This window comes from Poecilia reticulata, chromosome 17 (assembly GCF_904066995.2).
Source record: "Poecilia reticulata chromosome 17, P_reticulata-male-v2, whole genome shotgun sequence".
Taxonomy (NCBI): Eukaryota; Metazoa; Chordata; class Actinopteri; order Cyprinodontiformes; family Poeciliidae; genus Poecilia; species Poecilia reticulata.
In genome coordinates this window covers 25,822,244-25,839,138 of record NC_088846.1, presented here as the reverse complement: position 1 = coordinate 25,839,138, position 16,895 = coordinate 25,822,244, and the positions used below count along the sequence as shown (strand labels likewise).

Below are 16,895 nucleotides of genomic sequence, written 5' to 3'. Positions count from 1 at the left end.
TACTTTAGTTATATTTTCTAAGAAGAACCAAAAAGATGCAAGAAAAAAATTAGTACATAAAAGTTGAACTTTATGGTAGATTAAATGTGATGTTTGATTTATTTTTGTGAACTCAACCGAATAGTTTTTGGTTACACACAGTATGATTAGCATTTAAAGCTGTTTGTCAGATTACTTTGCTATTTGGAGCAAAGCAATTCAAACTACGCTGAATGAAGTCTGGTGACTCATTTTCTCTCTCTGTGTGTCAGTGCAGTCAGTTGATGTCTAAAAATAAAAGACATATTGGCTGTCGGGGAAATAACTTCCTTTTCAGAGCTACAGTTACTGTTTGAACATGGAGAAATGATAATAAAAAGAAAAGTTAATGTATGGAAAATTGTTGTAGATTTGGAGATCGTCATCTGTCCAATGTTCTTACATCCTTTCCTCCACACAGATGTTGCTCTTGCTTTCAACCAAAGACCGCTTGTTATTCAGTATTAGCTGATGATGTTCAGCCTGGCAAGATAAACTATGTTTCTGATGCTTATCTTGCTTCTTGCCTACACACCTTCATATTTGTATGCAGATTGGATGCAAATTTATATGCAGACATATTTATATGCAGATACGTTTATACTGAGATTAGAGGTACGGTGACAAGCTGCAAAAAGCTCCCTGTTTTCTGTCAGATTACGTCACATTTTGCAGAACCCCTCGGCAATCCAGTGCAGAGTGAAAAAAGTGTTTAGTGTCAGCTTAAGTCAGATGAGTTACAACACATCCTGTCTTTGATTTTCATTATCCAGCATGTCAGGTTCATTCTATGGAAAGGTTTAGCTCAAGATGAAACCTCTTACCTGAGTCTGACTTTGGTTTAGCCAGTGTAAATCATACAGTTTAAACCCAATGCAATCATGGTTTAAAACAAACAAACAAAAAAAGCACCCACCATTAATTATTTCATTTTGTTGTGGAAATTCGGGGATCTCTACCAGGTGCTAAAATGATTTAAATCTGATCTCCACACTCACCACAGATTTCACCACATCGTTATTTATTAAAGTAAGTGGGATAAAGAATTTAAACATGTAAAAGTACACTCTCAAAAGTCAAAAGCCTCAGAGAAAGGAAGTGTTAAATACAAGTGTATGTATTTACCAAAACTGTCAGTGCTTTAAATAGCTAAACTTACCCTAATCATCATGTTTACTGAGCAGTAGTGCCAAAAGAAAATAGAAAACAATGAGGTAAAGATTACTTTTAGTTGTTAGATAGTAGAGAATTATTGTTAGTAATTTTTTTGTAGCTTCATGAACTTGTAAAATTAGGGTTTGAGCTTTGGTCTCGCCCACAGGAACAGCTGTGTCTGACAGGGAGCTGCAGCATCCAAAAAAATCAGCCCTCTATCTAACCAGCCTCATAAATGGGGAAAGATAGTTAACATGATAAGGAATACCCAGTTTCATTTATGGACTCAATAATATGCATGATTAATATCAATTATAGAGCTTTACAAGCACAGAAGTGGGTAGTAACCACTTACTTTTACTGGAGTAATAATATGTTGAATTAGTATTATGCTACCAGTGCACAAAAGTAGGCAGTGATTTACAGTGTAAATCCAGGCCATGCAAGTTTTAGCCGATATCTCTGATACTTATCTCTAAAACTGGCCTTGATTGGCCTGGTTTGACTCTTGGAACTGGTGTAGGGTATTTCCAGTTGTACATTTCTGTTGCTAAGCAGTCCCATGCGCTGCCATTTGATCTGCTAGAAACATTAAAACACAAACTTTTTTGGAGGTAACATCACTTCCACAGTCCTGATATTGTGTTTTTGGTTCATTAGTTCAGTTTGCAAAACATGGAAATAGAACTAAGCCATCATTATTCATAGTTGTTGATTACACCTGAGGCTTTCCTGGCAGTAAGTTACGATGGATCCTAAAGCGTCTCTGAAGTGATTCATAATGAAAAGTTGAAACATTTTCACTGTTGAAATGTAGTTTTCCTTTGACAATAAGGAGGATGAGCTGAGACTGATGGTAATGTCGTTTGAAATGCCATCAATCGACATTTCACTGGTCACAGGAAATGAATTAACTTTGAGCGACTGGTTTCTTTTAGCATCCTTCTCTTTAAACGCACTAATTATAAATTTAAATCTGCATCTCTTATATATTTGGTGGAATGCTGCCATCAGTTTGAGTTCGTTTGTGTTGAAGAATCTATTGGAGCTCATGGTGTGTGTGTTCATCCAGTCTTTTTATCCTGTATGTGACTCTTAACTGGCTGTTTACCAATCAAACACACACCCACACACACACTCTCATTCTCTTACCAGGCACCTTCACCACGCATGGTTTCACAAGCACAAGCGCTTGAATGCACCACTGCGTTCGTATGCTCTCTGCGCTCGTCGACTAATAATCAACCGTCCTCCAATCTCCTCCTCTTCCTCCCAGGTGTGCCTGACGCTCACTGCCAAGCGAATGGCCAAGAAGAACTGCTTGGTGAAGAACCTGGAGGCCGTAGAGACTCTCGGCTCCACCTCCACCATCTGCTCCGACAAGACGGGCACGCTGACCCAGAACCGCATGACCGTGGCCCACATGTGGTTTGACGATGAGATCCACGAGGCGGACACCACCGAGGACCAGAGTGGTAAGACGGAAACGAGTTCAAACAGGAGAGGAGTAAGAGAGATCTGGAAAAATGACATCGACATTTTTCTCAGTAAATGTTTCCAAGTGAGCAACACAAAAAGATCAGCAAGTTGGAAATTAGTCTACAAATTACACGTTTACTCAAATCTAGCAGCTTTATTTAGTTTCTCTGAAGCCAAAATGTTTTCTTGGATCAAAGGCCCACCCTGTTTTCATCTACAAATTCTTGAAAGAAATTTCCGAATCTTTTTCTCCACTCATCCTTTCTTTAATTGTATGAAGTTTGCCAGTATAATAACCATAGAAAATATCTCACACCTTGACGTTCCCACTCCCAAACTTCACTGAGGCTGTTATATTTTTGGAGTGATCAGTGTTGTAATTTGTCTCAGTTCAGTAGAAGTGAACTCTGGTGCAGTTTGAATGGGTATGTGGATGCCAAGTGTGGAGACCACACCAAAAGCAGGAAATAGACTACAGTGCAAGGCATTCTGGGTAGATACAACCAAAGCAAACACTGAAGTCTACCTTTAGCTGGAGAAATGGCTTGTGGTCTTTTATCCTACAACTCCTTAAATCTGATGATGATCCATTTTTGTTTACATTTTACAAAGAAGGAAGTAGTGCTCATGTCTTCTTCAGAGATTTTTATGTTGTTTCATTCAGTGGTTTTTTGGTGCAGCGCCCCCACATGGAAGGGAGTGGACAGGGTTTCCTAGGAGTTTGCATTGTTTGACACATTGCAGTGTGAAAGCAAACTCCAGCAGCTGAAAATGGATCAAATGTTGCTGTTTTGGTTCCCAATCGAACCGAGTCTACCGAACTATCAGGTATGAAAACACCCGAACATGCATTTTCTTCAACAGTGGAGTCTTGTGCAGTGAGTCTGAAAGCAGAAATTTCAGTTTTTTGAGCTATTTGTTCTTTTCATGGATAATGTGTTCCTGCAAATTCAGTCTCTGAGGAATCCCTTGTTACTGGTCCGTAGCACTTGATCAGATTTTTAAATGTTTATTTTAACTTCATGAGATTCAACTCCAGTTGATGGTGAAATTTTCTTAATTTCTACTCACTGGATTATTGGATTATGATCTTAACTGTGTTGAAAAAGGTTACCTTGTCACTCAGTAACGTTTTTAAAGGTCATCAATTAGGAGTGAAACTAGTGAGACTGATAGGCTGATAAATATTCTGACATATTTTCGCTGGTTTCTGAAATGTTCATGCCTTGTTGGACCTCTTTTGCATCATTCTATTTATTTATTTAGATTTCTTGAAATGTATCCAAAATCTGCTGTCAGTTTCATTATTGCAAGCATTTTAGAAACACATTTACAGAGAAAAATGTTGATGTGTTCCACTGTTAGTTCCCCTGCTGCAAATTAAGGAAGTTCAATTTATAGAGTGTGAGGGAATGCAGGATGGAGGAAAGGGACCACCTGCCAAAATTCATCTGGCCAATATTTCCACTGCCAGCAAACATGACCGTTCACTCTGCTGGTTTCATTAATTGAGAAGAAGTGTGCAGTGGGTGGCACAACCCACAGCTCTTCCTCGGCAGGACTGCCGCCGCGCAGCCAATCGGATTCCTGCCTCCTGCCACTGAAGGATATATCAAGCCAAAATTCATCAAGAAGCCTCCAGCATTAACCAAAAGGTTGGGCAGAAAAGGAGCAGGTGTTCCATGCATAATAATGAGCACTGACTACTCTGCCATCTTTCATTGAGTAGCCGGCGGATTTGAGAGAAGAAAACGACATGCTGGATTTTGTTTTTGCAACTGCTGCAGATTTTATGAGGCTTCTCCTCCCATGTTTGTCACTCTCAACAACTCCAGCCACAAACTGCCTGTCTGTTTACACAGCAGCACTGACAGCGAGTGCTCCGACATGCAGGCAAATATGAAAAATGAATGCAGGTCATTTTCAATTCGATTGGGTGGCTAGGCCTCAAATTTTCATACAAACTATTTTCTACTAGCTCTTATTTTGGAGACATTCCAGGTAAAAAAAAAACAGAAAAAGTGTCTCATTTTCCAGACTGGGGAGCTGAAAAATCTTTTCCATCAAATAAAAACTGTTTTCTTAACTTAAGTGACCTCGAAACGTGTTATTTATATCCAGTGCCACTGTGTGAACCCAGAGTTGAGTCAGTTGAATAAATTCTGAATGAGCTCTGTTTAAATACAGTCTAACGCAGGTCCCTCTCCACTGCTTCCAGGTTCTGGTTTTGACAAGAGCTCTGGTACTTGGGTATCCCTGTCCCGCGTGGCTGGTCTGTGCAACCGAGCCGTTTTCAAACCCGGAGCGGAGAACTTACCCATCCTGATGGTACACGCAGTCCACACACAGTCTGACACGCGCTACAGCACAAGTTTTCCAAATGTTCCACATCAAGCTGCAGGCTCATGAATTATCTTGACTCTCTACAGCAGTGGCACACAACCCATTTGGTTTAATGCAAGGCCATTATGAGCCGGCTTTTTTTTATGTGGATCAACTAATGCATGCACATAATTCATGAGACATGATTTTGCCTACTGCTTTGCCAGTAGGGTGAAGTTAACAACATAAGGGAAGCGTCAGGTGAGCTGTCGCTCAGAAAGAAGCCTTGTTAGAATAAGTATTTGATCCCTATAAGTTAAAGAAGTACGGCATAAATATGCAGGTACAATATGAAGACAAGAGTAGACTCTTTTGAACTTCTAAGACTTTTTGAACATTACTGGACTGAAAACGCTTTCATCCAACAGCCAATTTTCTTACTGCTTTCCCTCCAGCTAGTAAATAAAATTAATTTCAGAGAAGGATCAACACATCATGGTACCAATTTCAGTGTTTACAGCATTTATAGAAATGAAGCAACAAGAAAGTAAAAAAAAAAAAGAAAAAAAAAAGAAGTCAAATAAAATTCACCACATGCATTTTCTATCACTGATGTGGAATCTTGAGTCTTTTTCATGAACATATCTTGCTGTGTATTTTAGTAGTCTCTCTCTTTCTTGGCAGGTTTTTCTTGCTGTCATGTACTTTCTATATTCTAGTAATTGATTCTGGTCCTCAGAGGGTTACTAAGAGTTCTAGATGTTTTTTAATAAACCAACCAATGCTTCATTTCCACAAATATTACCTCTTATTGTTACTTTGCTGCTGCTTGTGACACTCAGTGATTTTTCACTTTAGCAGGTGGTAAATATCCACTGCACTGTAAAACAAATTTGTTTGATTTGCAGCTTCTCAACAAAACAGGAGTAATATCAATACCAATCAATGCTATTTTTATAAATATTATTTGTAACTTTAGCTGCAGTGTTACCTCATAAACCTTCACTCCAATTTAAAAAAATAAATAAATTTAGATATCGGACAGGGCTGCATAGTGGCGCAGCTGGTAGAGCTGTTGCCTTGCAGCAAGAAGGTTCTGGGTTCGATTCCCGGCCCCGGTCTTTCTGCATGGAGTTTGCATGTTCTCCCTGTGCATGCGTGGGTTTTCTCCGGGTACTCCGGTTTCCTCCCACAGTTCAAAAACATGACTGTCAGGTTACTTGGCCTCTCCAAATTGCCCCTAGGTGTGAGTGTGTGTGTGCATGGTTGTGTGTCCTGTGTGTCTCTGTGTTGCCCTGCGACAGACTGGCGACCTGTCCAGGGTGACCCCACCTCTTGCCCGGAACGTTAGCTGGAGAGGCACCAGCAACCCTCCCGACCCCACTAAGGGACAAGGGTGCAAGAAAATGGATGGATGGATGGATGGACAGATATCGGACAAAGAAAACAAGATTAGGAAACAGTTTTTCAATTGATGAGTTCAGTTATTAAGGTAATAATGTAGCACTTTGGCAATATGTAAAAACAAATGTAATTACAGTCTAACAACTGTATTTGGATTCTGTGACATCGGAGGGTTTCAAACATTTACAAAGTTATGCCATAACATCTGAGTCAGATTTAAGTCATGATTTATAACAAAACCTTCAGTTTTTGTCAGTGAGATGTTGACATGTTGAACTCTTGTTCTGCTCCGTGACCCAAGACCATTTAATGTAAAGTAACAAATTAATGACTAGACTTTTTCCTTTAGGGTTTTCTGGTAGTATACAGCATCCATGATTTCATCAATTTCATAAAATTTAAGACATGCGGCAATAATAAAACAGCCACATACCATCACAATACCACCACCATCACTGACTGTAGGAATAAAATAGTTTATGTGAAATGTTTTTCTTTTCTTATCTTGTTTTTTACCTGATGTAATACAATGTGCACATTCCAATAGTTTGTCAGTTTCTGTTCAGTTGGTAGATCACCTAGTTGTTTTGAGGAAACTTGAGGAAGGTTATCGGTGTCCTGTGTGAATTTATCCCATGGAGGCTGTTTTTTTTTTTCCAAGTCCTTTTCTTACTCTGAAACCATGAACTCTGACCTTACCTGAGGGAAGTGAGGCTTGCAGCACTTTAGATTTAGTTTGTTTTGGATTTCGAGACTGCTTAGCCTACTTTTTGTTTTCAGACAGTTTCTAATCGAGATTTCTTCTTTTTACTGATAAATGAAAACCAGAATTTGAAAACTGCTGCTTGTATTTATTCAGGTTTTCTTTGCTTGATATTAAAATGTGTTTAATGAACCAAAAACATTTAGATATGAGGGGGGGAAAAAAAGAAAGCAAATCTGTTGGAAGCAAATTCTTTTTCACACTACAACTTGTTTTTTTTATTTCTAACCACAAAACTTATTAAATATACACAGCCTATTCATGTATATTTCAGTGATACTCTGCTGTGGGTGCTAAAATACATGCCAGACAAATATCTGGACTCAAGAACCAAACAAGTATTTAAATCTGTTTCTACAGTAACAAACAACATCACTTTGGGCTGAATGGTTTCAGTGCCTTTACTGGTTTACGTCAACCTGAAAACTACTTCAGATCCATGTTACAGTGTCAGTTTAAATGTTTATTTTAGCAAACCACTGATCCTTCTGTGTTGTAACCTGAGTTTTGTTTAAAGACACATAAATAAAAGAGAGTTTGACTTGTTCCTTGAAGTTATCTCGCCTCTCATCTCAACCTGCAGAAGAGAATAAAAAAAAAAGAATTAATCTCAGAATTCTTTAAACTTTAATTTTCTGTGATCAAAAGTCAGAATATTCACCTGAGCTTTTTTAAATAATAATAATAATAAAAAAGCAAGTAACAAGGTAGAATTTCTACATGTTTAAATATACTGAGAGGTTGAATTATTCTAAAATTATCCGTAGGAGATACTGAGAAAAAAACATAAATATGCATGTTAGTTTGGAAGGCGCTTTCCTTGACAGACCAACAGTAAGAAAAGTACCTAACAGAAGTTTCATTTCACACTGACACGCTTAACCTCACGTGTAAACACACACAGAGAATCACTCAGTACGCCCTGAGAAATAACTCACCCACACCGACAAAGAAACACACACTGCTGAGTAGGTAAGTCAATATTATCCCAATGTTCTAACAGCCGCTTTCCTCCAGCCTGTGCTTCATTGACCTGAAGGAATTCTCAGTGTGGCTCGCAGTTATTGGATTACAACTTCTTCTGTGTGAGGACAAACGCCTCTGCTGAAGCCTGTCTGTCCCTGGTGGTGCCCGGCTTCCTCCCGGCGCAGAGTAACAGATGTGTCTCCTGACAGCAGTCAAACACAGCAGTGCAGGCGCCGGCACCGTTACTAAAACAAGTCCCCATCTGCACTTGTGAAGACAGAGAAATGGAATTTCCCTTGATCTATTTATTCATTCATGAAAAGGCACAAACAAGGACAAATCTCGCGGAGCGCTCGTCCTTGTTTCACGGCTGTTCATGAATGAATAAACAGAAACAAAGAGGAATTTCTTGTCCCCGTCGAGCTCCCTCTTGGGCTTTTGGGGCGTCAGGTCATCACTTTTGCTCTGATTTTAATAATCCGGCGTCAAGGATTGCTATTATCCTCCTGGAATTTTCATAAAAGCCGATACGAGTGGTTTATCAAAAGAGAGTTAGTTAAAAATTGGTGACAAAACTAATTCAACCTTGTCACAAAAGCACAAAAAATATTAAGCAAAATGAATCCATTAAGTGTTTTGTGAAGTAGCATGTATTGACATTTGTGTTTGTGTGACTCACTGCAGGGATGTTGGTGCAAGTAGATAACATTTATAATATTTCCTTAAAAAGAATAATTTTTGCAGGTCAGCTTTAGATGCACAGAAGTAACGATGTTACTCAGATTAATTTTAGCCTTGTGGAAATTGAACAGTCTATGGACGCTTGGTACTGCTGCTTGCCTCTACGGTTCCCTGCTGGTGTTTATAACATCTAAAATCTGAATGGAGAGGTGAAAGTAAAAATTATACTTGGGTTTTCAAAATTCTGTAAAGTACGGCAGACATTTCTATTCAGCCCTCTTGTGTCAATAATTCATAAAGCTCACAAAAATTACAGCTGTGAGTTTTCAGGTATGTCCAGACTAAAGCATTTAGATTGAATTTAACAATTTTAAGTCCAGCCACAGATTCTTAATTGGATTTAAGTCTGGAAGTTAGTTGCAGTAACTCTAAAGCACTAATAGGATCAATTAGCTCCACTAACACCAACATGGTATTTAGCAGAAGCTAATGCTAAAGTAATGCTAACAGTAACTTTGATTCAAATTACATAATGCCTTTGAAAAACTGCACCACCAATTTAATGCTGACATAGTTTACCTGTTCTATCTGTAAAGCCTTTTGTATCAATGTTTATATTTTCTTCTCTACTGTCTTTTGCTTATTTCATTCCTGTATGTTTTTGCTTGAAATAAAGTTATTGGGGGTGAAGAGAAAACATTTAACTGCTGCGTAAAACAGTCTTCACGCACTTCAAAATAAGAGAATGAAACAGCTGAAAATCAAGACTTTAAACTTTATTCACCTGAAAAATTACTAAACGGGCAAGTAAATTAGCCTGTTGTATATACATTTTTGAAAAGATTAATTTATGGGAAGCTAATTGTCCTAAATGTTTTCACAATTAGCTAAAGCGCTAAATGAAAAAATTTGTCACTACTAACAGATTAAAAAGGTAAAACAATAAAAATTTGAAATGATCTCCATGTGTTATTTTCCTTCCAAATCACAGGCACTGACTACTTTATGTTGGTATATTTTTAAAAAGAAAAACTCCAACTCCAAATAAAACATGTATACCTGTTTGTGGTCGTAACGTGTCAAAATGTGAAAATGTTAAAGGAGTGTAGTTTAGCGAGGCATGACATTTGGAGGACAAAGAAAAACTGATGGGATTCCAATTCCTTCAGGTCACAACTGTTAATAACTCAGCTGTTTGTAATAATGATCTGACTCATTACTCAAGCAGCATTTATCCATCATCGGAACATATTAAATCCAAGCCTTTCTAATATCCAAAATATTAAAAACTGAGCTTGAGAGAGACATAAAATATCATACATTATGTTTTATCTGTGGACCTTTTTTAGTCAGTTTATTATTTTGTCTGTATTTTCAGAACTAGGTTTATTGTGAACATTTTGCTATATCTTTAAAAACAAAGCCTGTGGCCAAATCATTGTTGTCGATGTAGCTTCGCTGCCTGCATCGTTGATGAGAGCCATAATGGAAATGAGCAAAGTTTTCAAAGGTAGCTCATTTAAACCATTAAATAAGACACTATGGAAAGTTTCCCTCCGCCGCTTTGCCACAAACACAAACCGTGAGTCATTTTTTAATATGCGGATATGAGTGACTGCGCTAATGTGATCCTGTGTGTTCCCCCAGAGGGACACAGTGGGGGACGCGTCAGAGTCAGCCCTGCTGAAATGCATCGAGGTGTGTTCAGGCAGTGTTCGTGACATGAGAGCCAGAAATCCCAAAGTGGCTGAGATCCCCTTCAACTCCACCAACAAGTACCAGGTAAACATCAACGGCGAGTCGAGGATTTCTGCTGGGAAATCCCGTTGGCAGTTTGTCACTTTGGACTTTGCATTGTATTTAAATTTTAGGTAAATTGAGAACACATTCATGTCATTTTGTGTAACCTCTAAACTTTAAAACACATATTTAAGGTCCTCCTCCACCAAACATACCCCAACTCTTTAAAAGTTATTAAAATTGGTCCCTTGCAGATACTATTATTTATTTTTCAGGTACATTAAATGTAGAGAGACTAATCCGTCTTTTGCAAAAACTTATTTGTTTGCATTTGTAAGACTTCCATAGGTATTTCTGAAATGTAAATTTTTGAAAATATTTTCCAAATGCTTACAAGTTTAAAAAAATTGTGAAATGTGGGTTTGTATGGAAGAGAATTTTTGAAAAAAGAAAAGAAGAATAATTCTGACTTTGATCTCAAAACTCTGAGATTCTGACAACTAAAAGTGTCAGATTTCTGACAATTATAAGAAAAAAGTCAAATTGAGAATAAAGTCAGAATTCTGATATTAAAATCCATTTCTGATATCCTGATAATCCTGAGAAAATTGTTTAGATTTTGAGATTGAAATGAGAATTCTGAGTAAAAAAGTCAAATTCTTCTTTTCTTTTTCGGTGGCCTTAATCCTTCATCCGAATTCTGAGTGCAGATAGAGATGAAAATTAATACAAAGGAAAATTATCCAAAAAGTAAGAAAAGCAATGCAACTTTGCTCAAATCAAAGTGCTGCAGACGGACAATACAACCTGAGAAGTTAATTGATTATTTTCAGTCGCGTCTCATCAGGGTTGTTTTATAACTAACAAGCTCTTGGGTTATTAGTTGCTTATTTCAAACAGGAGCCCATTGCAGTCTTTATATATGGTAGAAAGCCTCACTGAGATCCGTCCTGGCTGAAGTTTATTGTCTTAATTCGGTGTGAACGATTCCCTCAGGAATCACACAACTTGCAAAAATGATGAGAAAGAAACTCTGTTCCCTGCAAGACCATCCCTTCATTTTCTATCCAGACTTGTTAGTACAGGCTTATTTTACATTAAAATATAAAAACTTATCTTATTAGTAATCAACCAAGTACCTTCTTTAAACCTGCACAGCGATAGTTTTAAAAATTTTATATTTCAAAACATATGAAACAAAAAATGAAATCAAATGCTTTACCTTAAAAGAAATCACTTCAGTTTATTCAAAAACATTAATCTCTTGTGATTTTTTTGTAGTATAATGCATTTATTCACTTCTTAAAACAAAATGAGTTTTTTTTATGTCTATTTTAACGAAGATTAGAACAAGTTTGACCAGATACCCAATTATGTGACATGTTAAATTCAAGCAAGGTAGCAAATAGTCAATAATATGTTGAATAAAGTAAACACAATGACTTTTTTATGTTTTGCTCAAGGGCATGGTAGCAATTACAGCTCGTGGATTTGTCTGTCACTGCACCAATAACCAGAGCACTAGAAGATCTGAGCCGGCGTGTGAACAGCAGCGATGTCTTACCAAAGGAAGGACTTCCTGCATGCTTTATTACACCTGTTGTCAGGCTGCAGATAAGACGTGTTAGGAAGGAGCAAAATCTGTTGTGACTCAGATACAAATGATCTGGGGGACTGTGCGGTGGGTCCTGTTGGAGAAAAGGTAATAGGAAGGTATATCACAACAACGCATGTGAGAGTCTGATTGAACAGACGCAGCGTGAACAGAGGAGACTTTCAATGTTCGTTCTGTCAAGTCAGCTTCAATGTCACTTTCATTTAAATCAGGTGGAAGACTGCGACACCAGCTCCCCAACAGGAAAAGGGAGATGATGTCTGACTAGAGCTGTTTCTCTCTGAAACATCACATCGTTATCCTTATCTTTCCTTAAGCTCTCCATCCACGAAGTGGAGGACAATCCCTCTGGTCATCTTCTGGTGATGAAGGGAGCGCCGGAGAGAATCCTGGACAGGTTTGCTTACCAATAATTTAATAGTAATGGAAATAGTGTTTTGTTTACCATTTCGTTGTGCATGGCAGATACTTGATCATTTTCATTTCTTGTGTAGGTGAACAAAAAAAATGAAAGAATTCTTGTAAAAATGCACCTTCATATATAGAAGTCACTGGAGCTTTAAGCTTCCGGTGTTGTCTGAACGTATTAAAACAAGGCCAGGCGGCTCCTCTGTTGAATACAGCGACACGGTCCTTCATCAACATTGGCACACACTCCACAGTTTTTTCAGATTTAATCTTACACACACCATCCGGGCCGCTGTAAAGTGTCACAGCAGCAACAGATGTAAATTAATCTGCTGGTGGAAGTGATCCACAGCAAATGCAACACGCCCTCATACTAAAGTGAAATATCACCCCACCTCCTACAGCCTGGGCTGCACAGGTCCAACCAGCAGCTGTCTGTCACTAATCTAAGACTAAATAATGATACCAATCTTCATAAATGAGTTTATCATATCACATTGAATTATTGTTATGCTACAGTAGTTTTAAAACTCGTTCGAATTAAAACTTTAAACCAAATTTACGCACAAAGTAATGAGAAATTAGTTTGCGTATAAGGCTACCCCTTAAGATATTTACTAATTATTATCCAAACATTACATCTATTGATTTGATCAGTTAGTGGTGAGGTGACCATTAAATAAACAGTTTTACTTTTCTGTCTTTTTTGCATTACATTTTAACTAATTCATGGTCAATTAACCATTATCCTAATGTTTGCTATCCAACAACATATGTTCTGACTAAATGGCCAAAAGTAATAATTAGCAATTACATTAAATCTAATCAAGCAGTAGGTAATTAACTGTTAACTTAACAATGTCTATCTAATTAATTATCACCATGCCATACTCCAGAGGTCTTCTGCTATTTGAGCCCCCTCTAAAAATGTTTATAACTGCTTATTTTGATTATTCAAATACTGAATATACATTAATATGCATTAATATGCACAAAAGGCAAATGCAAATTCACAGTATGTCAAGTATTAAGTAAATAAATAGATCAATAAAATAAATCTTTCAATAATTTACTTAATGGACAGTTTATTTGTTATATGATATTAAATAATTAAAATGCAGACTTATATATGTTCCAGTGTGTCCAGATGCATAAAAAGCATTGAAATCACATTTGATTGAAGTTTCACAAACTGGGACGTAAACCAGTGGAGTTCAGCAGATCAGCGACTTTGTTGGGCGAGTTTGACAGAAAAAAAATGATTTCATAGTGAAGCTGCAGGAACAGGAACCATAAAATAATTAAATACACATTGAATTATTTATCTGCACCGGCTATTACAAGTTTGAATTCTAACAGTTTAATGACGTATTTAATAAATCAACTGCCTATTGAATAAATTATCAGAACTTTTAATTAAACATTTATTTCATGTTGCATTTAAGTAGCCATGTGTTACTTAGTTCTGTCCCTTCTTGGAAACTTCACTGTCAGGTAGCATCGAATCTGGATATTTCAGCTTACCAAGTTACAATAACGCTCTATTAGAAATAAAAACTGAGAATAGTGACGTTTTTACACAAAAAAAATCTTCCAGTAGTTAAACCATAAATACTGAACTGTGGATAGATGGGCTCCACTGTATTAGCTATTTAAATAATGCAAAATATTGGTGGCAATTAACTAATCAAGTATAATAATGAGCTATTTCACACATTGTTGTCAAGATTTCGTTATTAGGTGACATATCTCTGACATTTTTATTCTTATATAATAACAAAAAAAGATTGCATACTATAAATTGTGTGTTTTTTATATAGTGTTTTAGAATGTTAAAAAAACTCAGAATCATAATTTCTGAAGGTGTACATTCCTATTCTTTTGGGCTGCACAGTGGCGCAGTTGGTAGAGCTGTTGCCTTGCAGCAAGAAGGCTCTGGGTTCGATTCCCGGCCCCAGTCTTTCTGCATGGAGTTGTCATGTTCTCCCTGTGCATGGTGGGTTTTCTCCAGGTACTCCGGTTTCCTCCCACAGTCCAAAAACATGACTGTCAAGTTAATTGGCTTCTCCAAATCTCCCTAGATGTGAGTGTGTGTGTGTGTGCATGGTTGTGTGTCCTGTGTGTCTCTGTGGCGACCTGTCCAGGGTGACCCCGCCTCTCGCACGGAACGTTGGCTGGAGAGGCACCAGCACCTCCCGACCAAAATAAGGGACGAGGGTGTAAAGAAAATGGATGGACATTCCTATTTTAACGCCGTCTGAAAAATAGTTGACACATTTTTCCCAACTGGACTTTTCTGTACGTGGGAGTGGCGCTAAGTCTGCCATTAAATGTTGCAGGTGCAGCACCATCCTGATGCACGGCCAGGAGGAACCGCTTGATGAAAACTGGAGAGATGCCTTCCAGAACGCCTACCTGGAGCTGGGCGGACTGGGAGAGAGAGTGCTGGGTGTGTGTGCCGCACGGCATTAGGGGATGTGTGTCTGGTAATAGGTGGAGAGGAGCAGCAGTTGGACACAGCACTTACTTTTTATTATCTTCTTGGTAAACAGGGTAGTTTGCTGAAAATGTCCCCATAAAAGTGCAGACTGCTATCCTTGCAACAAAGAAAATGGCACTGCAGTCTGGCACAGAAAGGCAGCAGGAAACAGGACAAAAATGACCTGCGTTTCTTAAACTTCCTTCCAGATCCGTTTGTGAAATGATTTTTTTTGCAGATTTACAAGGAAGTGTTGGAAGAGCTGTGCTAGACATTGGGTTATGCAAGTCAACCCGGGTCAAATTCAAGTCTAAGATTTAACGTAATGCTGTAAAATTATATTTTCTCTTGTAAAATGTCAGACACCTTTTTGGGTAAAAAGTCATTACCTTAACTGTCTCCAGCATGTTCTCTGCTCTGACTCAGTAAATGTCAGCATTTTGACAGCAGAGGAAAAACCTTGGCGTATCTTTTAAAAAGTGCCATAGGTAATAATTATGTGCTATCATCATTTTGTAAGAGTAGATGTCACCGCAGCTGAATGTGGAGCGTTGCCTCTTTTAGAGCAAGACTCAGGGAATCGTAAATTATTGTGTCTTGGTAATACCTGGGGTGACGATGATCATGGGTTGTGTGTTTCAAGACAAAAAAAAATAAATAAAAAATGTTTTGGCTTCACATCAGAACCAATTTGTTTCGCCTTGATGTTTTGGAGAAATGAGATGATAATTGGAAAAGATTGTATTTTAAAAATCATAGTCTTTTCTAATACAAATGGGCAACTTTACAACTTTCACTTCCACAGCAGAAATGTACTTTTTTTTTCGTTTGCTTTGTAAAGAAATGTAAATAATTTATGTTAAAAATTAGGATTTGATGTTATCAATAAGACCTGCTTTTCGAAAGTAGAGGTCATTGTAGATTGGAGAGAGGCGTCTCATCATCATGGTTGGTTGGTTTCCACCTGTGGGTGGGTCAGATGATGAAACATGATTTGTTAAAGTTTGAGGAAATTGGTCTTTAGAATAAGCAGAGAACAGACTGGAACTTATGGTGCTTTCAACTCTCCATACTTTCACATTCATTTAAGACGTTTTTTGCCAAATGACTGAAGGAAATCATTGCCTTTTCTAATCTATGCAATGACAAGAGCTTGTAAAAGTGCCAAAAAAAGATTGTTCAGTCTTTTTCATTTCCAATTTAATTTTGGAAATGTAGACTTGATCCTTCAGGTAGATTTTTTTTTTGTATTGATCATAAAACCAGTGTTAATATTGGTAATTTTCTTAGCGCTTCTGGAGAAAATAAGAGTGAAGGCAGCCATAAAAATCTTCTCCTTTACAGGAAGACTTTTTTTTTTTTTTTTTAAAGAGCTGCAGTAAATTTAGTCCATGATGTGCAATCAGCTCCCTGATCCCCCTTCTCCTGCAGGATTCTGCCACTTGAATCTGTCTCCATCCCAGTTTCCTCGAGGATTCACCTTCGACTGCGACGACACAAACTTCCCCACGGAGCAGCTCTGCTTTCTGGGTCTCATCTCCATGATTGATCCGCCGCGTGCCGCTGTGCCCGACGCTGTGGGTAAATGCCGCTCCGCTGGCATCAAGGTAATTGGTTGCACAGTTTTCAGCTGTCATTGTTGTTCCTGCGAAGCCCTTTCCTGTGGCTTTAGATATCAAGCTTTTTAGAAAGGAATACTGCACATCAAATGTCTTTTCACATCACAGCGTGTACTTCAAATGACAAGAGATCGCCTCCAGGGCCACGATCGATGATGACCTGTGGACAAACAAAGTTCGTTGTATAGAAAAAGCTCATGCCATAACAGTGGCATTAAAACGCTTTTGCCCATTTTTCCTTCTTTA

General features: G+C 38.0%; 1 protein-coding gene across 1 annotated transcript in view; it reads left to right on the top strand.

Annotated features, from left to right (window-relative positions):
• Positions 1 to 16,895, top strand: part of atp1a2a (ATPase Na+/K+ transporting subunit alpha 2a) — a 61,334-nt gene that overhangs the window by 22,399 nt on the left and 22,040 nt on the right. Inside the window, exons 9-14 of the mRNA XM_008433966.2 lie at positions 2,450 to 2,648; positions 4,871 to 4,980; positions 10,436 to 10,570; positions 12,461 to 12,540; positions 14,891 to 15,000; positions 16,462 to 16,637. Of these exons, the coding sequence (XP_008432188.1) occupies positions 2,450 to 2,648; positions 4,871 to 4,980; positions 10,436 to 10,570; positions 12,461 to 12,540; positions 14,891 to 15,000; positions 16,462 to 16,637 (810 nt within the window). The remainder of the gene's footprint in view (positions 1 to 2,449; positions 2,649 to 4,870; positions 4,981 to 10,435; positions 10,571 to 12,460; positions 12,541 to 14,890; positions 15,001 to 16,461; positions 16,638 to 16,895) is intronic.